Source organism: Vigna unguiculata, chromosome 1 (assembly GCF_004118075.2).
Source record: "Vigna unguiculata cultivar IT97K-499-35 chromosome 1, ASM411807v1, whole genome shotgun sequence".
Classification (NCBI taxonomy): domain Eukaryota; kingdom Viridiplantae; phylum Streptophyta; class Magnoliopsida; order Fabales; family Fabaceae; genus Vigna; species Vigna unguiculata.
In genome coordinates this window covers 8,072,119-8,100,065 of record NC_040279.1, presented here as the reverse complement: position 1 = coordinate 8,100,065, position 27,947 = coordinate 8,072,119, and the positions used below count along the sequence as shown (strand labels likewise).

Genomic DNA, 27,947 nt, shown 5'->3' with positions numbered 1-27,947 from the left:
AATGCAAGCCAACAAAACACACTACTCTTTGCGCTATCGCCTAACGCTGCCTAAGCACCCCCAGGCAACATTCCAGCATAGACCGCCTGGTGGAAATCTTCCACCACCAAGCGCCAAGGTCAAACCAGACCTACTATTCTAGTGTTTATCGCCTGGTGGTTTATTCCTCATTGTCAGGCGCCTCGCGCTCTAAGGATGCCCTTGGTATCCCAATTACATGGCGACCTCTCCCACGTCGTCAGGCGCTATACTAGTAGCATGCCAGCTACTGGTTTAGCACTCCAAAAACATGTTTTAGCACTCCGCACAATTCAAATTCACATTAAAATTACATGTTTATGTGTATAACTTTCATCAAACAACACCATTACCGTTACACACAGTCAAAGTTATATAAGCTTACATATTTGCATTCATAATTTTACACATGGCTTCAGTTAAGTACGGTCAATTATATATATATATATATATATATATATATACTAGTTTTTTGACCCGTGCAATGCACGAGATTATTTATAATAATTATCATCAATTATATATTGTAAACAAAGTTTCAATAACCATTTATTATAAACAATTATATTGTAATATAACAAAGTTCAATATCCATAATTGATGAAGTACACAACTATATTGTCATATAACAAAGTTCAATGACCATAATTCATCAACATTAAAAAATTATCGTTAATCTAATCACAACAACAACCATTCACGAATACTTCAACATTTGATTCGATGAAATCATTGTCTACTTGAAAGACAATAATATCTCCTTCTTTTAATTCATTTTCAGAACAAAATAACCTCCAACCTTGACCAATCTTTGTTGAACTTCGTTGTTTGTTGGATATTAGTATTTTGCAATTCATTATAGTTTTAGGCCCTATAAGAAAGACGTCTTCTACCTTGACCTCCCGAATAAAGTTGGCAAACTTTGATGGCAAATCCTACATCATTAAAACGTTTATTGTTAGTATAAGTATTTGAATTTAATTATAGTAATAAGCATAATAATAAATAAGAAGGAATATACCAAGTGACTTGCTTTGCTTTGATACTTTGACAATTTCACTGAAAATATAGATCTTGTATTTTGATGATTAATACGGTTCATAAATGTTGTCCAACTTGTTCGTGTACATCCACCTTTAAACACTGTTAGGTGAAATAAACAATTTCCCAAATACTGAAACTGGATGTGAGAATCACTTTGAATTTGATACAAATTTCTCATATTAAACCAACCTTCAGTGATCCTTGGGTTATCTGAATCCATGTTATAGGTAATTGTTGTGCTCATACCATTTACATCTACCAAGTGCCACTGTGGGCCTAATTCATGTGCATAACCAACAACAAAGTGTCGATCAACAAACAAAAATGGCTACAAAATAATGAGGACACTAAATTATTTTCAAACAATAAAGACATTATGAATATTTTTTCTGCAATAACATAATGAAAAACAAAACATATATAAGTTGTGAACAGACTTATATATCAACAAAAAATACATTTATTTATAACAGACGTTGATAAAAATTGAATTCAGAATTAATAATTCTTTTAAAAAATAAATAGAAAGAAAAAAAAAATTGAAAATTTTCTGAACATTGAAATAATAAACAAACTCAAGTGAAAGGCGCAATACATACGTTATGAATATAGAACACTGCGAACCACATAGAACAGAAAATCTCAATGCAAGGTAATAGATCTAAATTTGTAATTGTGTTAAAATTGAAGACATACCTTAGAGAATATGTAGATGGTCTTGAACTTCCAAAGTATTGTTCTCTGATCTTGGGTTTGGTCCATTTCCAATTTTGTAATTGCAGAGAAATGGAGGTTCAAATGTAGTGTTGAGTGAAGGATGTGTATGAAATGGTAAAGTGAAAGTTGTGAAGGAATGAGAAATTTTAAGTCAGAATAGAGAACATTGTCACGTGCAAACAGTGACAACAAATTTAAAATTGTTATTGTTCACTGTCAGAAAAAGTAACAGATAAAATAAAGTATAGAAGTTACAGGTAAAGTAACAGCAAAAATATATAATTCAGATTCTTTAACATTTAGAAAATTAAACAAATGAAATGCAATTATGTCAATTCGGATTCAATAACACCCAAGCACATGTATGTAGATATTTATTGTTGATAATAAAGTAAAGCAACAAATAACAATTGAAAACCAACATATATATAACTAATAAAAGAAACAATAGTGTATTAATATATAAGAAGCATTACTGGAATTCAAAGAAGTAGCTTGTGGAAAAAAATGATAAACAATGAAAGTATGAAAACATTTATCAATCACTATATATTATACAGTTCTAATCTGCATGAACTGTAATGTGCACCAAAATTTGTATATGGACCCAAAAAATAAAGTAATCTGCACTAACTGTAATCTGCAAGGTAAAAAATAAATACAGTTAAATGTAAAATAATTGAAAAATTGTAAGAATTATATAAAAGTAATTTGTATACCTTTATCAAAGATTTTCAAAGATTTCTTTGTAAACCACATTTGTAGTTGTAGTGGTTACTTTTCCATCTTCATCCAAAATTAAGATTTTTAGTCCTTTCTTTGATGTGACTCTAGAAACTGCTACGTACAATTGTCCATGAGTAAAAACTGGGTGAGGAAGATAAAGTCCAACTTTAGAAAGAGTTTGACCTTGGCTTTTGTTTATTGTCATCGCAAAGCATAAGGATATTGGAAATTGCCTCCTTTGAAATTTGAACGGGATGCTGGAATCAGAAGGTGTCAAGTTCATTCTTGGTATGAATATTTTGTCACCAACATTTTTGCCAGTTATTACTGTAGCAGAGATAACATTCTTTCCCAAATCATTAACTTGCAACCTTGTACCATTGCACAGACCATTTGCTTGATCAATGTTTCTTAAAAGCATAATTGGTATGCCAACTTTCAATTTAATCCTATGATTTGGAATTCCTGAACATTTAATATCATTTAGAAACTCTTGAGTAAATCACTCACCTTGAATTTCTTGATCATCATCAGATTGGCAAGGAGTGTCTGAACTTAAATAAACTTGTTCTTCACCAGGAATCAAAGATAAAATGAAGTCATTTACTTGTTTAACACTATCAATTGTAGGGCAAAGTATTGCACCATCATCAAAGAATCCAGGAGTCATGATATTTTCAATTAGACCACCATAAACAAATTTGACTAAAGAAAGTAAAGGTGTTTCACTTTCCTGAATTAGAAGATCTGTTGGTATTGAAAGGTTGGCTTCACCACTTTCATTCAAATTCATATTTCCATCTCCAATTTTAAGAATCCAATCAGCAAATTCTTTTATATCTTTTGCACTTTCATTTGAAGTAGCAGTCTTTAACCTCATGTTTTGTGATAGCTTAAGAACTGTGCAATATTGCCACAAATCAGAATAGTTAATTGATGAGTTCACAATATCATACCTTGATCCCTTTCTTACTACTGGCAAGATTTGTCTAAAATCACCGCCCAAGACCACCACCTTTCCACCAAATGGTTTGTCAGCATTATGTTGATTCGTAGCTCTCATAATGTCTCTCAATGTTCTATCAAAAGCTTGAAACCATAACTTATTCATCATAGGAGCTTCATCCCATATTATAAGTTTTGCTTCCATCAATAGTTTAGCACGAAGACTTCCTTGATTGATGTTACATGTTGATTCATCATTGATTGCTAATGGTATGCAAAAAGTAGAATGAGCAGTTTTACCTCCAGGAAGCAATAAAGATGCAATACCACTTGAAGCTACATTAAGGGCAATCATTCCCTTTGCTCTAATAGCAGCTGACAAAAGTTTCCAAAGATATATTTTTCTAGTACCACCATAACCATATAAGAAAAAGAAATTCCCTACCTCTAAGTTCACTGCTGTCATAATTCTGTTATAAACATGTAGTTGCTCATTAGTGACAGACTGCAATAGAGATTGATGTAGCTTCTCCATTTGTTCTTTATCATAATTCATTTCATCAACAATGATCCTGTTCTGAAATTTGAATGAATTTGAAAGATCAGGTTGAGGAAGGCAACTATAATCTAATAAAGCTCGCCCATTTGAATTTAGAAGTTCTTGTACTTCTAGTAAGCAAAGATTGTGTAAATCATGCTCTTCAATTTGAAAATCTACAAAATAGAATATGTAATTAATACCTAATTATGGAAAAAACAGTGTAGAATAATTCAATTTAGTACCTGGTATGTTCAAGTCTTTTCTTTTTTGATATAGGATATCATCTGCAAGTAAAGTCCAAGTTGCATCCCAAACAACATTTGGCTTAGACATTGTATTCATGATTAACAAAGCAACAAATAACCTTCTAAGTTGATTTCCAGATGCAAGATGGCTAGCCTCTTTAATGGCATCAATGAATTCTTTGTCATCTGCCAATAATCCTAATTCTTGGCAAGCCTCTTGGTATGTGGAGAATGTTTTACCATTAATTGTCTTTATACTATCATGATCAATACAACCTTTTTGTTTTGTTAGTAAGATTCTCATGTAGTAGCATTCACCTGATCCTGGAGGAACATATGTTAGTCGACCAATACTATAACCTTGCTTTCTTGGTTTCCATTGTTTTTGTTGAGACATCCAAACAAACTTTGTTGGAAATTCAGCATAGGTCAAGTTTCTACCTTCCTCAAATTTTTTGTTAGCTTCAAACCAAGCTAGGAACATGGTGTTCATATTCTCATTCTTATGCAATACATCATCAATTCGATCATCATCTTTAAACAAAACTGGTTGTTGATCTTGTAAGTGAAAATTTAATCGTTGAACAGCTGGCCATCGATGATGGATATCAAAACCAAAAATTCGCCAAACTACTTCACATGCAGATAAATATCTACAATCATAGTATCTTTTTATCTCATCAACAATACGCATCTCTGTAGATTCATTCTCCTTGTCTGTAATTTTAATTGTTGCTCTATTAGGACCTTTGTTTACATATTTGAACAAATACTTGATTGAGTTGAATTTGTTGCAATATTCTATATTAACATGAGCTTGATAACGCATTAAGAGAATAGGACTATACGGCACCACATTTGCATTACCTAATTTATGTCCATTTTTCAACACATAAACCATCATCTCTATGTCTATATACAGGATATTCATCTTCATCAATTGTAGTTGAATGTCTAAATTTTTTAGGAAAAAATTTAGAACACCGACCTTCTTTCATACATGGCGAGTTGAATCTAGCAGCTCCGCAAGGACCATGTATCATATATGTTTGAACAGCCTTTGAAAGTTTAGGATAGAGATCTGGATGAGGAAGTTCAGCAGAGATAACTTGATCTATATGCTTTGCATTTTCTAACTTGTTAGAGTCACTCAACCATAGTAATATATGAGCATGTGGCAGACCTCTCTTCTGAAATTCAACTGTATACATACCTATATTTGTAAAATAATTATTAGAGAAAACAATAGGCAGTAAGAAAAATAAATTAAGAAAATTAAAATTTTATACCTGCATTGACTTTGCCAAAGAAATTATTCTTCTTGAAATCGGTCATCATTTGGTCTAATTTCATTTTAAAAACTCTACAAACTATGTCCGGCCTATCTAAAGCAGTTAATCCTCTTGATTTGACAAAATCAACAATTTCAGGCCAATTTACATTACATGTGATTGTTATAAACAAATCTGGATAGCCATACCTCTTGCAAATTGCTATAGCATCTTGGCAATTATTGAACATATATCTCATACCACCTGTAAATGAAGCTGGAAGAACAATACGCTTACCAATGGAAGAAGGATCAGTTTCACCTTTGTTAACAGCTTCTTGTAACCCATTCAGAATATCTGAACGAATGAGTTTTTGATTATTTCGTATAAAAGACAACCTTTGGGCTTCAATCATGGTGTATGTATCCACTCAAAACTGTTGAAACAATCTACGTGAATTTACAACATTACCAAATTCAACCTTTCTATCTTGTATTCTGAAAGCAATGAATTCTCGTAAAGAAATGCGAATTCTCTTTCTACTTTGTCCATATTTTTGACAATCTCTAATTAGAATATCCTCTTGATAACCATCCTGTCCATATGGGAAAATCAAAGGATATTGAAGAGGAATGAAACATGTGTGTGTTTCATGTAGTCTTGTTAATTGACCATAAACTTTCTTGACAATGATGTCCCTTCCTACATCTAAGGTACTCAAATCACCAACAATCAATGCTGCCACTTCATCTGCTACTGGTGTATTATATACTCTAGGATCCTTAAAGCGATGTCTAAATAACCTCAATCCAAAATCTGATTGTTCATGATCATGTATAAAATCTCTTACTCTTCTGAATGTTTGAGCAAGTACATTGTGTTTGTCAATCATTTTCTTCAATTCTTCGATCAATGATTTATCAAATATGGATTGCTGACTATCAGACCTGAAAAATAAAAAATTAGTCAATTATATGCGCAATGATGGCTAAAACATAAAGAAACTATTTAAACATACCCAAAGTGACTAACTCTGTTGCTTGTTTCATTTTCTGTGTCATAAATATATAGTTGTGCAAATTTGGGATTTGATCCTTTTTCAGGCAATAAACTTGCAATGCGATAGTAATTTTGACCACTAAGAATAAATTGAGGAGGACCTGATCCATCATTGATTGAGGAATGGATTTTAGCTCCAATGGATGTAAATGAGAACATGTTGTTGTAACTTCTTATGTTATGTAAGAAATTCTGGCTTGTACTGTCTTCTCCTTTTAACAACTTTTGAAGCAATTGTGGAGGTTTCTTCAACAATGGAAGTTGTACTTTTCCCTTTTGACAACAAAGAGAGAAATCAACTTGTTTTAATCTTTCACATTTATCATATCTTTCTTCGTACCACAGTTGAGCTTGACAATAGGGACACTCAAGTGAACACTCCCCAACATCAACATTTCCTAAGTACATAAAAAACATATATGTCAGTAATTAAATAACATTTATACTTAAATATAAAAACACTAAAAAGTATTGTTTCACCTTGAATTTCAGCTTTTGAATACAAATCAAATTTGAAATGTCCAATTATGTTATCTGAAAGAAACAGAAAGTATTTATTATTTAAAAAACAATTTTACATAAAGAAATAGAAAGTATTTATTATTTAAAATGAACCATTATTGATTACCATCATTTTCATCTTCTTCAGAATTATTGTCAAAATCCAATATCTTCGAAATAGATCTAATAGCCTGCTTCCGAGAAGGCTGACAAAATTGTAAACCTTTAACATAGATTGAAATTAATATTAGCAAGCTGAATTTGTAACAATTAAAGAAATTAAAGTAATGAAATGAAGTTTGTTTATATTATAAATTACCATCACTTTGGTGTTGTTGAACATAAAAAGGATTAACAACTTCAGAAAAAGCACAAGAATTTAGTGAAGCATGACTGAAGCTGCTACCCACAATTTCTTTAGGTAACAGTTCTTCTGTATTAAACACATTGATTTTGCTTCTTCCAATAGGACAATCAAATTGAACAATACTTGCAAGTACATCCATAAATTAATGAACTAAATATTATTGATATATATTATTTTGTAATTCTGTTCTTAATTTAATTTATCATTGAAATATAATTGTAAATAGTAAAATATATTAGTGGTATACATTTGAATAACTAAAATAACTTCAATTTCAGTATGCAAACCTCAATTTTAAAACAAAAAATAGTAAAATATATTAAAGCACTAATATATTAAGAGAAAAACATTAAAAAAATTAATATATTTTTCATTTGTACCTGTGTTGTTACTGTTGCTATTTTGCAAAATTGGAGCATTGGTAGATCCAATGGATGTAGAACCATGAAATCCTAATAAGAGAGGTAGTAATAGAAAAATTTAGTATGAAAGAAATTCAATTGAAGATAAGATAATAATAGATATATAAAGAATTAGTATTTAATCATTTTTATTACGCTTGTAATTACTTTTATCTGCCAACTTCTGATTTATAATAAGTTTCCTTCTTCTTCGTGCAGCTTTCCCATTATTTTGTTCAAGTTCTGCAAAATGCAGTTAAAAAAAGGATTATGAAATGAATTTAAAGATGAAACCAATTAATTATGAAATGATGTCATCTAATATCAATGTGTGTTAATTGTATAATATGCATTAAAGATGAATAATAAGACTAATAAGTATGCAGTGCTAGCATTTGTACTGAATTTGAATGAAAATTAAATTAAAAAACAAACTTACCACAATATGTCAACTCGGAAAATGGCTTTCTAATAGTAGATTGAATTCTTTTATTCTGCACGTTTGTATCTTCATTGAGAGATAAGTTGGTTTTGCTAGTTGAATCTGGCGTAACATTTTCTTTCGATACTGGTAGAATAGTTAAAAAGTCAAATGAGAAAAGAATAGATGTAAAATGAATGCATTAATAAAGATTTGTGTTAGTGCAATCAATGGATTCATATTTGTGAATGAAATGAAAAATAGTTTGACAGCAATGAATGCAGTAATAAATTTGTTGGATGAAATGTATAGTGAATGAAAAGATTATTACCACAATATCTTAACTGAGAAAGAGATGTAGTATTTGGAAAAGCAAATGCTTCAGTTGGACTAGATTTGTCCTCATTTGTTAATGAAATCAAAATAAGAAAAAAAAATAACATAGATGAAGCAAGATTAGAATTTGCATCTTTGTTTTTACGTATGAGTGTAGATTTAATTGGATGAGAAACAAATGAAATGAGCTCCAAAAAATGAAGAAACTTAAAAATGCAATGTCAGAAACATAAAAATATTGAACCTGTGGACTTCATCAAGGTATTGGAAAAATTTTGTGGGATAATGTTCTTCCTTTTTCTTCTTCCATTTGTTGAATCCATTTTGTTGTGATAATGTTCAAAGTGTGCAGAAGTTATGCATTGTATTGTGGTATTATGGTGTTTTACAAATTCATTACATGTTGGAGGAAGATTTAAAATTAGAAATAGAAAACTAATAACAAAAGCAATTAACAAATGCACTGTGAAGTAAGTAAAGCAGAGAGGAAGAAAAAACCTATTAGTATATGTAGGCACATTTTCAGTATTCAACCAACATTCTTCCTGATGATTCAGGTACTGTCAGTACAAACTTTTGACAAAAAACAACAAACATTTCATTGATATGGAAATATCAGAACTGAACAAATAACTCAAAATTTGGAAAAGCGTACCTTTTGAAAAAGATTTGATCTGCAAAGTCCAAATTGATGATTTGCAGACAATGCAAAGCCTCATTTCAGAATGTGGATCTGTGATATATGTCCTTTTTTGCCAAGTACAAAAGTACTATGCTTTGTAATAGTCAACCATTAAAGTAAACATTTCTTTCTACATTGAGTGTAACATGCAACTACTAAAGAAAGGGCAAAAGAAAATTATTTTATTGTTTTCAAGTTTAGAAATGAAAAAAAAAATTTGAAGAAATAAAATTTAAATTAAAAAACTTGTAAGAGAGTTCAAAATGAAATGGGTTTTAATGTTTTCATGGTTAATCTATTACTTAAAAACAATTTCAATAAATTTTGCAAGAAATATGAAAATATTTTTTGTAAAGAAATTAATAAAATCTTTTGAAAATTATATTCAGTTAGTATGTCCAATTATTAGTACTGCAGAATATCAACTTGGCTTCTTTATTATTACTTCTAACCTTTTTTTAAAGAAAAATAATCAAATATTTTAACATATTTAAATTCTTATCATAATCATTTAAAGTATTTATAGTATCGGAAATTAAAATTTATTTTAGAAAATCAGTACTTAAATAAAATTTGTATTACGAAAATAATTAAAATATAAAACTTGACGATAATTAAATTAAGTCAAATACTTTTAGATATGGCTTCTAATTATTAGAAGCAACAAAAAAAGGATGCTAAAACTATTACAAACAAAATAAAACCAAAGTACTTTCAAAGTTCTTCAAAAAAACATACATAATATAAATAGTAAACTAAAAGAAAAGTGCAATATTAGAAACTGCATTCTTTGTGGACGTATACTTTGATCTTCTTCTTTTTCATTTTTTTTGTCCGCTAGAAACACAAGAATATCTCCTTCTTCCAAACGATTGAATGTGCAAAAGTCCTTCCATCCCTTCCCAATCTTACTTGACTTCTTTGGTGTATTACGGAGCAGAAGTTTACATTGAACAATGAAGGTGTTGTGACGTCCCTGCAATTCCAACCTCCTCAATCTACGTTTACGAACGTAATCTGCAAAGTCAGATTGTAGGTCCTGAAAAAAGAACAAAATAAGACCACAAATAAAAATATATAAAGAAAACAAAATATAAAACCAAAATAATAAAATTATAAGTTCACCAGATGGCTTCCTTTGCATTGAGATTTTGACAATTTGACTCTAAAGAGATGTTTTTTTCACAACCGAATTAGGTTTGAAAGAAATTTGGCACCAGTTGATATTGTAGACATGTTGGGGAATACAGTGATGTGGAAGGTAGAATTGCCAACATATCTAAATACAATTTGATGGATATGTTGCAGTTTATAAAAAAACTCGTAGGCTATACCAACCATCCGTGAGAACGGGATGATTCACATCCATATCAAAGGTTAACTGATGTTGATTCCCTTCAATATCTTCCAAGTGCCAAACGGGTCCTAATTCCTCACCAAAAATAGCGAAAAATATTGGATCAACATGTCCAAACTCCTAATGAGACAAAAAACAAATAGAAAGGTCAAGAAGATGAATAAGACAAATATGATACTGATGATGAACGCATAAATATTAAAATACAGGAATAAAAACATGAATGGGTGATGTAAAACTGATAAAAACAAAGAACAGAAAAGTAGTGAATTTGAATGGTTAATGAAAAAAGTTGACATCTTTAGAAGAAACCAATAGTAAGTCAGAGTTCAAACAAAGTAAAAATATAAGTTGTCTTATGAAAGACAAAAAAGGTGGACATAGATGAGAAATGCATCAAAAACAGTAGTTTTAACTGATTTCAACGATTATTGAAGAAAGATGACATTTTGATAACAAAAAATGAAATGAAGTAAGATTTGGAGAATAGATGACGAAGGAAAATATAGTTTAACATACATGAAGCATGGGAAACAAATAGAAAAAAACGACCTTTGAACGATTATTGCAGAAAGTTTGAAGTTTTAGAAAGAAAATCGAGAATAAGTAATATTGTGTAAAAAGTGAAAACATAAATACATGTTTTTGAACGATTAAGATGGATGACGAAGCAATGTGGTACGGTCTAAACTTAAAAAAAAAAATCAAAGCACATATTTTTTTTAAGTTTTTGTGAAGTAGACGTACCTAATTATGAACAAAATGATACGTGGTGAACCTTCCTAAAGTTTTTCTGGCAGTGACACTCAAAGAGGAATCCATGGAAGCAAGTGTAGGGGAGTGACCTTTCTTTTTCAGTGATTTTGTAAAAACATAAAACTTGATAGTAAATAAGGAAAATAGACGGTTATATAGATATGAAAAGACTTGTAATTAAAGAGAAAGCTTTTTGAAAATTGAATCATATTTAATAATATTTTAAAATTAATTTTGAGAAAGTAAAAATAACTTTAAAAATAATATACATTTTTAAAATAAATAAAAATAAATAAGAATTTGAAAGAGTAATAACAGATAAAAATAATATAATAAAAATTTCTGAAAAAAGAAAACTAATTAATAAAAGAATAAAATATAATATTAAAAGTTAATATATAGATATGAAAAGACTTGTAATTAAAGAGAAATTAAAGAAGGGTTTTTCAAAATTCAATGCTACTTAATAAAATTTTAAAATTAATTTTGAGAAAGTAAAAATAACTTTAAAAAAATTATAAAGAAATGAACATTTTTTTAATAAATAAAAACAAATAAGAAGTTGAAAGAGTAATAGCACATAAAAATAATATAATAAAATATTAAGATAAAAGATAACTAATTAATAAAAGAAGAAAAGATAACATTTCAAAAATTGTACCATTATGATTAAGAAAATAAAAATCAACTTTTATCCTTTAAAGGCATAGTCACAAATGTTTTTTGATTTGTTAATCAATCTGTTTGATGAAGGAATCATGGTTTTGAAAACATGAAATAAATTTTATATGTTACGAAAACAATAATGTAGTTGAAAAATATACATAGATAAAAATTTAATGACTTTGATGTAGCTAGCATCATAATATAGTTGACATTAAAAATAATATCAAAACTTCGACATTATGCTAGCAATATATACTAAATTTTAAAAATAAGCATATACAACAAAACGTATATAAATTTAAAGAAATCTATTTAAAAAAGGTAAACAAATAGTGAAAATAAAGGATTTTTTATAAACCAAAACAAAAGGAAAAACCTATGCTGAAATTAATTAATTTAATGTAGTTAGCATGATTATCGTGTTGACAATGTCAAATTATATCAACACACTTTGATTCAGCTAGCAAATTTTGAATGTAAAGATAGAGTACAGAATTAAAAACAAGCATGAAATCTATTCATAATTAAATTAAAACATAGTTGAAGTAATATTGTTTTCAAAATAACAACCAAATGGTCATGAGTACAAATACATAACAGCAGCAAATGTTTTTCAAAAAATAACATAATAAACATAAAAATCCAAATAAAGTCTATCACTTTTCAATCTTTATATTCTTCTTCAACATCTTCACTAGAATCTTCTTGTTTTCTTGAAGCATAGATCGACTTTGTCTTTTAAGTACTGGAACAGGTGGTTGAGTAACCAAATCAAGATTGTCTAGATGAGATGATTCTTTGCGGGTTAACTCATGAATTTGAACATCAATTACATTTTTATTTTTCAAGGATTCTTCGGGAGGAACATGGCTTGATACTATATTGTTCAAATCATCACTTAGAGTCTTAAGATCATTTGATTCTTCTGTGAATTTGATCAACAAATCCTAATAAAAAAAACAGATTAGCATATACAAAGCTTTACAAAATAAGTTAAAATGTAATCTTCAACTACCTCTGCAATGGAATCAGATGAGATTTGATTTGTTTGCTCATTTAATTTGCTTTCTTCTTCATTTGCAGAGTATAGATCCTAAAAATTGTATACAATATTAATAATAATAAAATTTAAGAAAAAAATAGGCTAACACGTGAAAAAAAATAAAAAAAAAAAAACTTACCAAAGACTTAATTTCAACATCAGAAAAGCTTTCAATTACTTTTTCATCCATGCAAACTTTTTTAACTCTGAATGATTCAAATTTGCTATTATAATCATTCTTGCACTCAACTTTGAACAGATAGGTCTTATCAATTAGGACTTCAAACTCTTTAGGCAAGTCTCCAGCAGCAGTGTTCTATTAAAAAAAGGATTAATATAAATGATGTAAATTAATGTAAAACAATTAATGTACAACAATAATGAGTAAAATAAGTGGAAACGAAGTACCCAATATAGAATAGGAAATAATTGATTATGAATTCATTTGAAAATTCTACAAAACATTTAAGTTAAATGTCAACAATATAAGCAGAAATGATTAGATTAAAAACTTAACCTTGTCTTACAAGTCAAGAATGTCAGAGCATGATTTCTTCAACATTGCACTTGCATCACGATCAAATACAACAAAAGTTGTAGAATCTGTAGCATCAATTACACGAAGTTTCAGTTTAAACCTAAAAAAAAACAATAAATACATTATGAACATTATTAAGTTTTCTTAATATTATATTAATAAAATCATGTTGTGAATATCGAAAATATTACCTAGGTGTAACCTTAATGACATGCTTGTTACACTTTTCACAAAAAAACATTTTGGAATCAGGATAAACTGCTTTGTTGCAGATACATGTTGTATACCACCAATCATCATGATCTAGCACATGTTTGATAGTAGCTTTTACTACAAAAGTATTTTCCTGTAAAATAAAGAATATCAAATTATGAACAAAAAAATAAATAGTCATTAAATAAAAAAATTTATGTGGAACATAGAGACAAATATTTGAACCTGCTTAAAATCTTTTAGACCTTCAATTGAACTCCTAGGATGCAGCTTAATGAAATCATCTTCCAAGCTAACTTTAGAAGAACCACAAAGTTGGGTAAGAGCTTGAGAAGGAGATTCAGTATTATCCCACATCCTACGTTAAAAAAATATGTTATATTACAAAGATATACATATATCTATCTATGAACAAAGATATATGTTATGTATATAGACTTACATTTTTTCAACTTGGTTGCATCTTCACCATCACAGTTAAAAATGATCTTGGTACAGTTCATACAGTTTTGAATAGAAACTTTATCTACAAAACAGAAAATGTCAAAAAGATTTTTATTCATTAATACAACTGTAATAATGTGGTTTATGTTAGTTACCTTGGAAGGTCTTCACTTTGCAATAATGCAAAGCAATGACAACATGTTGATCCTCTCCAGAGGCCAGAAATGCATTTAACATATCAACATATTGACCAAATAAAGTACACTCCAGTTGCAAACTATTGAATGTTAAAAATCACATAAAAAGAGAAGCAGATGAAATACATGAAGAAAAATAAAAAACAATAAAGAACAAAAACAAATGAAATCTGCTTACCCATCAGCTTCAATAAGGATGACATTCATTTTGGTTTTCTTACCAGCTTTCTCTAGCTCCCTCTCTGTTCGAACACCAGTAAACATCCCAATCACATCTACAGAAAGAGGAAAAAGAAAGAAAAAAAATTAACAAAAAGTTATACAAAAAAATGAAGAAAAATAAGCAAAACATACTTACTAACTAAGTAATCTGTGTCAAAACCAACAACTATGATTGTTGAAAAAGGGGTGTATGAAGTTGTAGTTTTCGGAACTAAGGTACTTTGCACCATATTGACCTTGGTTCCAAATTGGAAGTTAATCTTATAGGCATGTTTTGTGGTTCTATAACAACCACCATTACATGAAACACTGAAAGATTGGATGGTGTAAACCTTGTCCTCTTTGATTTCAGACTGAAATTTGTATATCAATGTGCGTCTAACAGATGCATGGATTAGTACACCCTGAAAAAACATATTCATAAATGAAAAAATAGAAGCAGATTTAAACTTACAAAAACATATCTAAACTTTTAGGTAAAAAAAAATTAGGAAAAGTCAAAAAATAAAAGTCGTTTATAGTTTAAGGAAGATACCTCTTGGTCTTGAAGAACAATTTCCATGGAAAATGGAGTTTTTCCTTTTGTGTAATCTTCAACAAACCATAACCTTACAACTCTTGCAAGGATATTCCAACTCTCCTTCTCAAGGTTTAGTTCTTGTAAAGAGTGAGTGTGTTTTTGGATAACAGACATGGTTGAAGGAATGAGGGAAATGAGGGAAATCAGAGTAGAGTAAGGAATGAAGAAAGGTCTGCAGAAATGTATTCGTACAAAACATAAAAACATAAAAAGAATAGATTGGAAGATCATAAATACAAAACAACACAATACGCATGCTCTGGTTTTCATTTCACAAATTTAGAAACAATCTGCAAAAGCAAAAGCAAATTTTGACATGAAAAAAGATATTTACTGAAATAACACGCAAAGTGTGGTTTAGGTTAAACAAATGGAGTAAAAATTGGGAAAAGTGACTGACAAAAATACGAAGATCACAGAAAAAAACAAAAGTTGTTTTCACATGGCTCAATGTTATGCAATAAAAGGAAATATGGCAGAAAGCAGTACAAAAAGAAAACAAAAAGTAACTTTAGATGTTGGAAAAGGTTGACAAATCAACGAAAATAGGAAATAAAGATCTGATTTCAAGTTTCAAGTTTGAACATTTGAAAGTAATGAAAAAAGTAAGGGGAATGCAATATTCATAACTAATCAACAACATGCAATAGGTCACAAAAATATATTTTTAAAACTATAGTATGGAAGATCTTTGAATCAAAGATACAACAATTAAGAATCAAACAAAGAACATCAGACATCAGAAAATCAATAACAAACAAAGATGAAGTTATCTTATTAGAGTTAATGAAGGAATGAACCCAAAAACAATCTACATAAACCAAAAAAAAAATGAGTTAGAACAACATATCAGATTGATGAAGTAAGATAAAATATAAAATTAACATAAAAATGAAATAAACCTCAAATGTTGGGGTTCGAATTAAGCAAACCGAAAATGGTGGGATTTCTTGAAAGTTGATGTATAATCGCATCAAATTTGAGCAAACATTAACAATAAAAAAGATTAAGAACTGAAGCAACTTTATCAGTTAATAGAAACCAATAAAACATGCAATAGGCGACAAAAAAAGATTTTTAAAACTGTAATATGGAAGATCTTTGAATGAACGATACAACAACAAAAGAAATCAATACAACAAATTCATAAATAATTCATAAAGAATCAACAACAAATTATCTTATGAAATAAGATGGCAACAGATTCTGCATTTAAAGTTGAGGGACAATAAGATCAAGCTCAAAGTTCTTCATCAGACATCAGAAAATCAATAACAAAGAAAGACATGTTTAATCAAAACACATGAATTAAACAATTACACAATACAACATATTAAAGGAATTAATTTGATTACAACATATTCTGATCAGCAGTGGAGAAAAAGAAATTTGATCAGCAACTGGAATACGTAGTGCACGTCAGGATGAAGTTATCTTATTAGAGTTAATGAAGGAATGAACCCAAAAACAACCTACATAAACAAAAAAAAACAAAAAAATGAGTTAGAACAACATATCAGATTGATGAAGTAAGATAAAATATAAAATTAACATAAAAATGAAATAAACCTCAAATGTTGGGGTTCGAATTAAGCAAACCGAAAATGGTGGGATTTCTTGAAAGTTGATGTATAATCGCATCAAATTTGAGCAAACATTAACAATAAAAAAGATTAAGAACTGAAGCAACTTTATCAGTTAATAGAAACCAATAAAACATGCAATAGGCGACAAAAAAAGATTTTTAAAACTGTAATATGGAAGATCTTTGAATGAACGATACAACAACAAAAGAAATCAATACAACAAATTCATAAATAGTTCATAAAGAATCAACAACAAATTATCTTATGAAATAAGATGGCAACAGATTCTGCATTTAAAGTTGAGGGACAATAAGATCAAGCTCAAAGTTCTTCATCAGACATCAGAAAATCAATAACAAAGAAAGACATGTTTAATCAAAACACATGAATTAAACAATTAAACAATACAACATATTAAAGGAATTAATTTGATTACAACATATTCTGATCAGCAGTGGAGAAAAAGAAATTTGATCAGCAACTGGAATACGTAGTGCACGTCAGGATGAAGTTATCTTATTAGAGTTAATGAAGGAATGAACCCAAAAACAACCTACATAAACAAAAAAAAAACAAAAAAATGAGTTAGAACATCATATCAGATTGATGAAGTAAGATAAAATATAAAATTAACATAAAAATGAAATAAACCTCAAATGTTGGGGTTCGAAATTAAGCAAACCTGAAATGGTGGGATTTCTTGAAAGTTGATGTATAATCGCATCAAATTTGAGCAAACATTAACAATAAAAAAGATTAAGAAGTGAAGCAACTTTATCAGTTAATAGAAATCAATAAAACATGCAATAGGCGACAAAAATAGATTTTTAAAACTGTAATATGGAAGATCTTTGAATGAGGATACAACAACAAAAGAAATCAATACAACAAATTCATAAATAATTCATAAAGAATCAACAACAAATTATCTTATGAAATAAGATGGCAACAGATTCTGCATTTAAAGTTGAGGGACAATAAGATCAAGCTCAAAGTTCTTCATCAGACATCAAAAAATCAATAACAAAGAAAGACATGTTTAATCAAAACACATGAATTAAACAATTAAACAATACAACATATTAAAGGAATTAATTTGATTAAAACATATTCTCATCAGCAGTGGAGAAAAAGAAATTTGATCAGCAACTGGAATACGTAGTGCACGTCAGGATGAAGTTATCTTATTAGAGTTAATGAAGGAATGAACCCAAAAACAACCTACATAAACAAAAAAAAAACAAAAAAATGAGTTAGAACATCATATCAGATTGATGAAGTAAGATAAAATAAAAAATTAACATAAAAATGAAATAAACCTCAAATGTTGGGGTTCGAAATTAAGCAAACCTGAAATGGTGGGATTTCTTGAAAGTTGATGTATAATCGCATCAAATTTGAGCAAACATTAACAATAAAAAAGATTAAGAAGTGAAGCAACTTTATCAGTTAATAGAAATCAATAAAACATGCAATAGGCGACAAAAATAGATTTTTAAAACTGTAATATGGAAGATCTTTGAATGAGGATACAACAACAAAAGAAATCAATACAACAAATTCATAAATAATTCATAAAGAATCAACAACAAATTATCTTATGAAATAAGATGGCAACAGATTCTGCATTTAAAGTTGAGGGACAATAAGATCAAGCTCAAAGTTCTTCATCAGACATCAAAAAATCAATAACAAAGAAAGACATGTTTAATCAAAACACATGAATTAAACAATTAAACAATACAACATATTAAAGGAATTAATTTGATTAAAACATATTCTCATCAGCAGTGGAGAAAAAGAAATTTGATCAGCAACTGGAATACGTAGTGCACGTCAGGATGAAGTTATCTTATTAGAGTTAATGAAGGAATGAACCCAAAAACAACCTACATAAACAAAAAAAAACAAAAAATGAGTTAGAACAACATATTAGATTGAAATGGTAGGGTTTGAGTCTGATTCAGCAGAGACATCGAGAGGGTTTCAAAAGGTACAGAACCACACAAAAAAATCTACACAAAGAAAAAAATGAGTAAGAAATGAAAAATTAGGGTTTCAAAATTAAAAGTGAAGAGATAAAAGTTATTACCCAAGAGCGATGGAGAGCGTTTGAGGCGGCGTTAGAGAGATGGGCGCCCAGAAGGAAAAAAACAATCTACAGAAACAAAACAAACCAAAAAATGAGTTAGAAGACAAAAAAATTGATGTTAACGAAGTTGGATTCACTGAGTCTAAGAACAAAAAATTAGGGTTTGAGGATCGCGTTTCAGGCGACGTTAGAGAGCTGGCTAGGGTTTGATGTGGCAGAAAGGGGGAGAGTGCGATTCCAATGGAGAGCGTTTCATGCGGCACAAAAGTGGAGATGGTTTCAGTAAAGAGAATCGTGGAGATGGTTTGACACGGCAAAAATGTCGAATGAAGTTCAGAAAGAAGAGAGGTGGATCGCGTTTGTGCAGGAAGAGCGTCTGAAGCACAAAAACCATCTACACAAACAAAACAAACCAAAAAATTAGTTAGAAGCAAAAAAAATTGATGTTAACCCTAAACAGTACAAATCGAGAGAATCGTGGAGATGGTTGGACGCGGCAAAAAGGTCGAATGAAGTTGAGAAGGAAGGGAGGTGGATCGCGTAGAAGTGAAGAATGCGTAAAACAGGTTAGGGTTCGACAAAAGGAAAGTGAAGAGAGGTGGAGAACGTTATTTGGTGTCGCGTTTGTGGAGGAAGAGTGAAACAGAACGACTAAGGTGGAGGCGAAGGCAGAGGTGTGGCTAGGGTTTGATGAAGGAGAGAAATGGAGAGTGCGTAAACGGTCTGAGAGAGAAAGTGAAGAGAGAGAGAGAGGAAGTGAAGGGTTTGAGGAAGGAGAGTAGTGGAGAGTGCGTAAACAGCCTGAGAGAGAAAATGAAGAGAGAGAGAGGAAGTGAAAGGTTTGAGAAAGGAGAGTAGTGGAGAGTGAGTAAACAGACTGAGAGAGAAAATGAAGAGAGAGAGGAAGTCAAGAGAGAGGATTAACGTGAGTGTGGTGAAAAGCGAGAAAGATGGCTGAGACGGGCTAAGAAGATGACACGTGTCCAAATTACCTTAAGAGGTAAAAAAATTTAAATTTCTAAAATTGAACAAATTCTGAGAAAATGACACGTGTATTTTTTTGCTTTTTGTGATTCTTTGAATTGTATTATAAATATAAATATATATATATATATATATATATATATATATATATATATATATATATATATATATAAATTCAAACACATTAACCAATCCTTACTTTAACAATAAGCTGCAATATCGCAAATATCTCAAGTGTACTAAATATGACTCATTACCAACCAGTATTACTCAAGTTCCTTTACTTCTAATGTACTATACTCGACTCAAGTTTCTACCAAATCTCCATGACCATTCAATCATTGTTAGACCTCCATCCATTACAATTGGTCTATTTTATATAATTATCACGTGTAGGATTTAGCCTCACCCTCACAAAATCCCAAAATGCGCCAGAACAGTCACAAAATGCAATTTCCACTACTACAGCGTCTATCGCCTAGCAGCACATCCTTGCCCCCACGCGACACATCATATTCTAGGCAAACCCCAGATTTGTTTTGCACCCGTGATGAACCCTAAACCCCCAAATCTCGCTTCCATCAATCCAGCACATGAATTCACAAAAATTTTTGGTTTTCTGCTTATAGACTCAACCAATAATTTCATACATTTGCAAATTTATAATAAATGGACTTTAAGAATCAAATTTAGATTCCAGTCCCACCCCTAACATAGATCTTTCATGGTTTATATCCTCATTCACTCATTCAATTATCATACAATACATCATTTATACAATATTGCGCATACGATGTGTATAGAAAATAACACGGGAAACACATAATACCATAAAATCTATAAAAATCGCAAGAACTGCACCAGTGTTCAAGTCGCCTGGCGGAGTCACCCTTGTTACCAAGCGATTCATCTCAAAAACCTAAAAAATGGGTCCAGCGCTCATGCATCGCCTGATGGCTTTGAAAGACCGTTAGGTGGTTTCTGGAAATTTTCCAAAAATACGAAAACAGAGAAAAGTTTAATCATGAAGAGCTCCATGGGTAGCGGAAATGGATGAAGGAATGGAGGCAAGTTGGAAGGCACTTGCAAGCAATGGAAGGTGAAAAAGGTGATAGGATTTCCTAATCTATGCTAGCCTAAGGAAGGTGGCTAGAGGTAGAGAGAGGAAATCTCTAGAAAGTGGTGACTCTCAAAGGCAATAGAGGGAGGAGTGCTCTCAACTCAAGTTGCATCTATTGCATAAAATTTCAAGAGTGTCTACAAATGAGTGAAATTTTGGCTTTTATATGAAGCCATTAACACATGAGAAAGGAGAGCCATTGGATGGAGTGGGCCTTGATCTTGGCCCTTAGATCAAGCTTGGAGAAGGAGGCTTGATCTTGGCCATTGGATGATGCCTTGGAAAAGGAGGAAGCATTCCTAACCCTTGGATGCTTTGGATCCATGAGGTGTAGGAAGAAGTGTTGACTTCCACTTAGTCCACCTTGGCTCTTTTGATATCTCATGGCCAAATCTCCTATTGGGCTTAGTCAAGCCCAATTTTATCAATTGAACTACTCATTGTTTGACTTATTATTCTAGAAAGCAAAGCCTAAACAATGGGCCAATATTATTTTTATTCTATTGCTCTTTGAGACACCTCTTCAAATCTTCACATCTTCTTTGGCCCATGTGAAGAGTATGAGAAGCCCATGTGGGTTTGGGCCATCTTGAATGAAGCCTAATTGGATCTTTCTGAGCATGCTCATTGTTATTGGGCCTCTTGATGGGCTTGGGCTTGAAGGTGCATGTGGGCCATGTATTGGGCCTTAAGCATGATTTGGGCCTAGGCGTTGACCCAAGCTATAAGCCTTGTTGGGATCACATCATCCCCTCCTACTTGAAGAGGATCTGACCTCAGATCAAGAAGGTAATTTAAGGCTCACAGCAACTAAAGTTGGGTTCCACCAGGATCAAAAACATATCTGCAATAGTCATCAAACAGAATTGGATTAAAATCATGAAGACCATGCAGTATAATTGATTGGGGAATGTGTGAAAGTGGGCTTATAAATTTGGAAAAAGTTGGTATTAGGCCCACTTCACAAAAAGAGTGTTTCACACTTTGACTTGGATGATTTTTGAAAAGAATTTTAAAGTCAAAGTGTATTTTGGCACTATATTTTGAAGAGGATGAAATAAGGGAATGAGATAAAGAACAAATTTTTTGAGAAGGAAACAAAACAAGAGATTTAATGAAAAAGTGAGAAGAGTTTAAAGATGGGAAAACTCCCTTTGGAACTTGGGTCTTCATGAATGGAATTGGTGAAGGATTACACACCAAATCCCTAACAATGAGTTCCCTTGAGGTTGAATTACTCTTTAACTCGACCACTTTTGATTTTCTTTCAAACTCACTCTCTTTTTTTAATTTCTCTCTTGCTTCAAAGTCTTTTCTCTCATTCTCTTCTTTATCTTTTCTAATATTATCCTCTTTTGCCTTTTCTTCTTCATCTCTTTTCTTCTTCTCAATTTTTTCATTTTCTTTTCTCAACTTCTTTTCATACTCTCGAAGCTTTCCAAGTTTTGCTTGCTCTCTCTTATATTGTTCTCTCTTTCTTTGTTCACTTAAGAACAATTCCAAATTGTGCTTAAAATCCTTTTCTAGTCTAGAAAACTTAGCAATGTTTTGGATGAATGCATCCCCAATGTCAATGAAGTCTTCTATCCTAGCTTGCTGGGCTTTAGTGATCCTGAAAGAAGGGGGAATGAAATGTTTCCACATGCATGTTTTTAATTCATAAAATGTATTGATGCATGATGTTCTCCCCTTTTTGACTCGATACTGCCTCTCTTGCCACCACTCGGATGCACGTCCTATAAACCTAGAAGTAACATGCCTAAGAATGTCAAATTGACTATATTTACTAAACAATGGTTGCACCAATTTCTCGGTATCCCACATCCAATCTCTAAATGATATTGGTCCTATATCCTCCCCAAAGAATGGAATGTCACTATGAAATGTATGATGCAACTCATGACTACCATGCTTATGCAACCTAGGACTATATGTAGAATATGTACTCATGGTGATTGAATGAACTTATGCAACTTGAAAAAAGTGTGGTAGAGGAAATCAATCACAAGTGGACCTCCAGGTTAGGCGAGGTGAGTCTTTAAGACTTCTTAAATACCAAGGCCAATCCTTGCCAAGATACACTTGTAAGAGGTTTCAAAGATCACACAATTGTCTAAGTGCTAAGTAAATAGAATCACTTGAGTCACTAAGCACAAAACAAGCAAACAAGACTCAAAGAAATTTAACACTAAAAACGGACCCCTAAATGGCAAAAGATTAGAGACTTTGGTCTCATAAATCAAGCCACTATGCAACGTGAAAACATGAATCTAAGCTATATGGCCTAATGTAAGGTGAGAAAGCACTTAGAACTTTCAACACACTTACCACTAAAAGCGAATTACTAATGGATGATAAAGGTTCTACGTAGGAGATGGGATTGAACATCTTGTGGTTCCCCAAGACACCTAAGTAGGCCAAAATAAAAGTTCAAAGAGAGTTAAAATTGGTACACAAAATTTAGGCAAAGAGGAGCAACCCAAGAGCACCAAACTTTTAGAGAACTTTGAGTAGAAAATAAGGCACAAAGGATGCTCCAAATTGACCAAAAGAAGTGACCAAATTGTAGAAAAACTAGGAAACTAAAAGATACAACAATTACAAGCCACAATGGCCAACAAAAATGCTTGAAATTGGTGTTGGAAGCTACTCCCGAGGCCAACTTGAACACCACAATTTTGCACATCAAAGTGATGCACTCCCAAGAGCACTTTGGTGCCAAATGAAGCCTTAGTTGATGGCTTTGAAGTATACACCAATTGGAGGAATATTTGGACCCCTTGTGGATGCAAAATGCAACACCAAACAGCAACAAAACCTGGCCAAAATAATGAACAAAAACAGCAAACAAACTATGCCAAAGGCATTGGTTAGCTCTCACTCAAGCAAGAAATTGATGGCTCAAAATTTTCCAAAATATGGTGAAGGTGAGAGGAAGAATTCAAGCACACTCTCTAGAGTTTTACTTCTCAACCACCACCTAAAATGCTACCTTAGACTAGCAACCAATTTGGAAAATAAAATCACTTAATTCACAATCAAGAGCATTGAAGCCAACATTACTTGCCAATTGAAATGTATAACACAATAAAAGCTAATTAAGAAAGCTAAACCACATTGAATATGATTTGACAAGACTGAATTGAATAGCCAAAAACAAGGACAAGCAAGAAATTAAGGCTTGAAAGAAAGGAAAGCACAACAAAAGGAATCCTAGAATGGAACTAGAATAGAGTCAAAACCAAAAACAGAAACTGCAGTGCTCATAAAATGCTTATGGTATTCATTGCATGTATGCCAATGTGAGGGAAGTAATCCACTCCAAATGAAAGCAATTGATGGCAATATGGAATACACACATAAACAAGCAAATGTATAGACCAAGAGCACTGAAATTCTGAAGCAAAACACACCGAAAACGCACTAAACAGTGATTTTTCCGAAAACACAGCACCAGAAAACGCTGACAGATGCCTTAACTTTGAAGATTTTTCATATTTTTTGTACTGGACATATTTGAATGATTCTTTTTGCTAATTTTTCGTCCAGATTTGAAGAAAATTAGGCAAAACTTAGAAGGTGATTCGGTGCTATGAATCGTTACAGTTAAATCACACAAGAAAAGTGTGCGTCAGGACACAAGTGAAAACAGCAGCAAACTGGCACCGAAAAACGCTGAAAGTTGCCTCTACTTCAAAAATTTGTATAGAATTCAATTCTCAACATAATTGAATGATTCTTGTTGGAGAATTTTCGTCTATGACTTAGCTTTTTGAAGCAACAATTAGCTTAAAATTTGGTGCACTGAGTCACTCGTGACACTTCTCAAACAGAAGGTGTGCAGTGGAAAAAAGTTGAAAACAGAAGCAAAAGCAGAGTGAAAGGGGAAGATGTTCAATAGACAAATCAATTGGATTTGGAGCTTGATTATGATCTAGAATCAAGCATAGATGAAGATGAACATCTTAGGACACTCTAAGGCACAAACCAATCGGTGAAATGGCTTTAAAACAGTGAGGAAAGCTGACTCAAACAACCACACGCATAGCATGAAGCTTCATTGCGTTTTGGAGTGGAGTTTGGCACGGTTTCACTCAAGCAAGTGCAGAAAATGATTGTAAACGGTGGAAAATTGAAGAAACATGTAAAAGAAAGCATGAACAAGACATAGAACACAACTTGAATGGTGGAAATTGAAAAGAAAAAAGAATCACCGAATAAAAATAATAAGAAACACAATGGAACCAAAAAAATTGTGCTGAAATGTAAAGGAAAGCTAGTAAAATATGTGAACCATAGCAAGCAAGGAAATCTACAAATAGAGTGTAGAACACTCTTGTAGTCTCATAGTTGCATGGAATCAATGGAGAAACACAATATAATAGACAATGAACGGTAAATGTGAAAGAAAAACAAAGAAGAAGAAGAAGATGATGATGAGAACAAGACGGAAAATGAAGGAAACACAAGACTAGGAAAGAACCTTACCAAACCTTGAGAGACCATGGTTTGATGGCTCTTGATACCATTATGGTGGAGCTCCAAAGGTGCATGAAGAGCTCCATGGGCAGCGGAAATGGATGAAGGAATGGAGGCAAGTTGGAAGGCACTTGCAAGCAATGGAAGGTGAAAGAGGTGATAGGATTTCCTAATCTATGCTAGCCTAAGGAAGGTGGCTAGAGGTAGAGAGAGGAAATCTCTAGAAAGTGGTGACTCTCAAAGGCAATAGAGGGAGGAGTGCTCTCAACTCAAGTTGCATCTATTGCATAAAATTTCAAGAGTGTCTACAAATGAGTGAAATTTTGGCTTTTATATGAAGCCATTAACACATGAGAAAGGAGAGCCATTGGATGGAGTGGGCCTTGATCTTGGCCCTTAGATCAAGCTTGGAGAAGGAGGCTTGATCTTGGCCATTGGATGATGCCTTGGAAAAGGAGGAAGCATTCCTAACCCTTGGATGCTTTGGATCCATGAGGTGTAGGAAGAAGTGTTGACTTCCACTTAGTCCACCTTGGCTCTTTTGATAGCTCATGGCCAAATCTCCTATTGGGCTTAGTCAAGCCCAATTTTATCAATTGAACTACTCATTGTTTGACTTATTATTCTAGAAAGCAAAGCCTAAACAATGGGCCAATATTATTGCTATTCTATTGCTCTTTGAGACACCTCTTCAAATCTTCACATCTTCTTTGGCCCATGTGAAGAGTATGAGAAGCCTATGTGGGTTTGGGCCATCTTGAATGAAGCCTAATTGGATCTTTCTGAGCATGCTCCTTGTTATTGGGCCTCTTGATGGGCTTGGGCTTGAAGGTGCATGTGGGCCATGTATTGGGCCTTAAGCATGATTTGGGCCTAGGCGTTGACCCAAGTTATAAGCCTTGTTGGGATCACATCATCTTCCTCAATTCAGTTCTCCCTCTCACTCACTAAACACAATAGTTGCTCTACAATTTCTCTCCTTAGAGTACTCACTAAAAGCAGCCTCCAAAACACATTATATCACCCTTAATTTTCCCCTTAATTATGCGTTAATATTGGTTTATTGTAAGAAAACCAAATGCATTGAAATGGGGTTTAATTGCCATTCAACAACCTTATGAGATGGTTTTCCAACCCATCCATCTGCTCCTCAAGATGGCTAGGGTTTTCTAATCCCCCTCATTCATGCTAAGAAAAAAGAATTTGGCAAAAAGGAACTTATTTCACTTAAGCCAAGCTTCGAACTCATTATCACACAATTACAATTCAAATGCATAACCAATTCAACCAATTCATGTTTCATGATAATCTCTATAATTCTAGAATTATATAATCACTGATCATGATCAAACATATTATTATTTAAAGAATAATCAATTACATTACACAAAAAATGGCATATCCAAGACTCAAACTCATCCTTTCAAAATAACCAAGTATTCTCAACTACTTGAGCTAGTACTATTCCTTGTCATTACTTCCAGTGTTAATTACCATAAAGACTCTCATTACCCGCATTTTTTAAATAATTATTTATTTAATTATTTAAATTTATCGAGTCTTACAAGAAGAACACATACTTCAAAATCCTATAAGTTGGCAATTTAATGATACATAAATCCTATAAGTTGGCAATTTAATGATACATAAAGAACTATTTTTTAAATCCAATTGTAATGTACTTTTCTTAAAATCCTGTAATGCGGTTTTTGCCATAATCATCCCATGCCATATAAAGAAAGGAAAAATAAATCAGGTATATAAAATACTCAATCTCTTTACCTCTGGTGGCTCTACTATCTTAAAAGTGTCATTAAAAGTAATGGTTACTAAAGAGTAAAAGATCTCATTTCCATTAAAAAATGAGAAAAAACATAAGACTTTGGTGTGGAGATGAGATTATCATGGACATTTAGAAAGAGGAATAGTAACTATCATAAAAGGAAATATTTAAAAGTTTAACAACTATGGTAAAAACAAGAAGTGTGCCTTCACACTCATACAACTAACATTCTAAAACTGAAGAACTAACAGTAGTAGTAAGGTGAGCACACCAACAAACTTCACTTTTAACTAAAGCTTAAGCATGGAGAATTTCTATGATAAACTTTCATGTAGAACAAACAAAGGCAGGAGTATCAAAGTCTGATTTTACCAGAATATCAAGTTTACCAAATTTGGATTTGATAAAGTCTGCCAGAGAAGCTACACTTGTAGCAAGCACCGCCTTGTTTTCTTAAGACAACTTCCAAGTATTTGTAATGAATTCTCAATAGATTGTGAAGCATCAACTGGTTCCATGGTTTTCAGGAATCCGATAATACATAAGATAAAAATCTTTAATTGGCATTATTGATACATTTAATTATTTAGTTTATATATATATATATATATATA

General features: G+C 31.7%; 1 protein-coding gene, 1 long non-coding RNA gene and 1 pseudogene across 2 annotated transcripts; all 3 read right to left on the bottom strand.

The window, feature by feature from the left end:
- Positions 1 to 2,503: 2,503 nt before the first annotated feature.
- Positions 2,504 to 3,805, bottom strand: LOC114187786 (annotated as a pseudogene).
- Positions 3,806 to 3,815: 10 nt separating this feature from the next.
- LOC114187778 lies at positions 3,816 to 11,159 on the bottom strand. The gene is made up of 14 exons (XM_028076147.1): positions 11,151 to 11,159; positions 10,613 to 10,751; positions 8,275 to 8,403; positions 8,004 to 8,078; positions 7,815 to 7,886; positions 7,195 to 7,290; positions 7,047 to 7,100; positions 6,907 to 6,964; positions 6,187 to 6,454; positions 5,979 to 6,102; positions 5,536 to 5,936; positions 4,234 to 5,140; positions 3,896 to 4,164; positions 3,816 to 3,854 (listed from the first exon to the last, which is right to left on the bottom strand). Exons 1-14 carry the CDS (start codon positions 11,157 to 11,159, stop codon positions 3,816 to 3,818), a joined length of 2,640 nt encoding a protein of 879 aa, XP_027931948.1.
- A 3,173-nt stretch (positions 11,160 to 14,332) lies between these two features.
- Positions 14,333 to 14,732, bottom strand: LOC114176321. The gene is made up of 3 exons (XR_003602988.1): positions 14,666 to 14,732; positions 14,446 to 14,567; positions 14,333 to 14,372 (listed from the first exon to the last, which is right to left on the bottom strand). It is a non-coding gene; the product is annotated as an uncharacterized LOC114176321 (long non-coding RNA).
- Between the last annotated feature and the right edge of the window lie 13,215 nt (positions 14,733 to 27,947).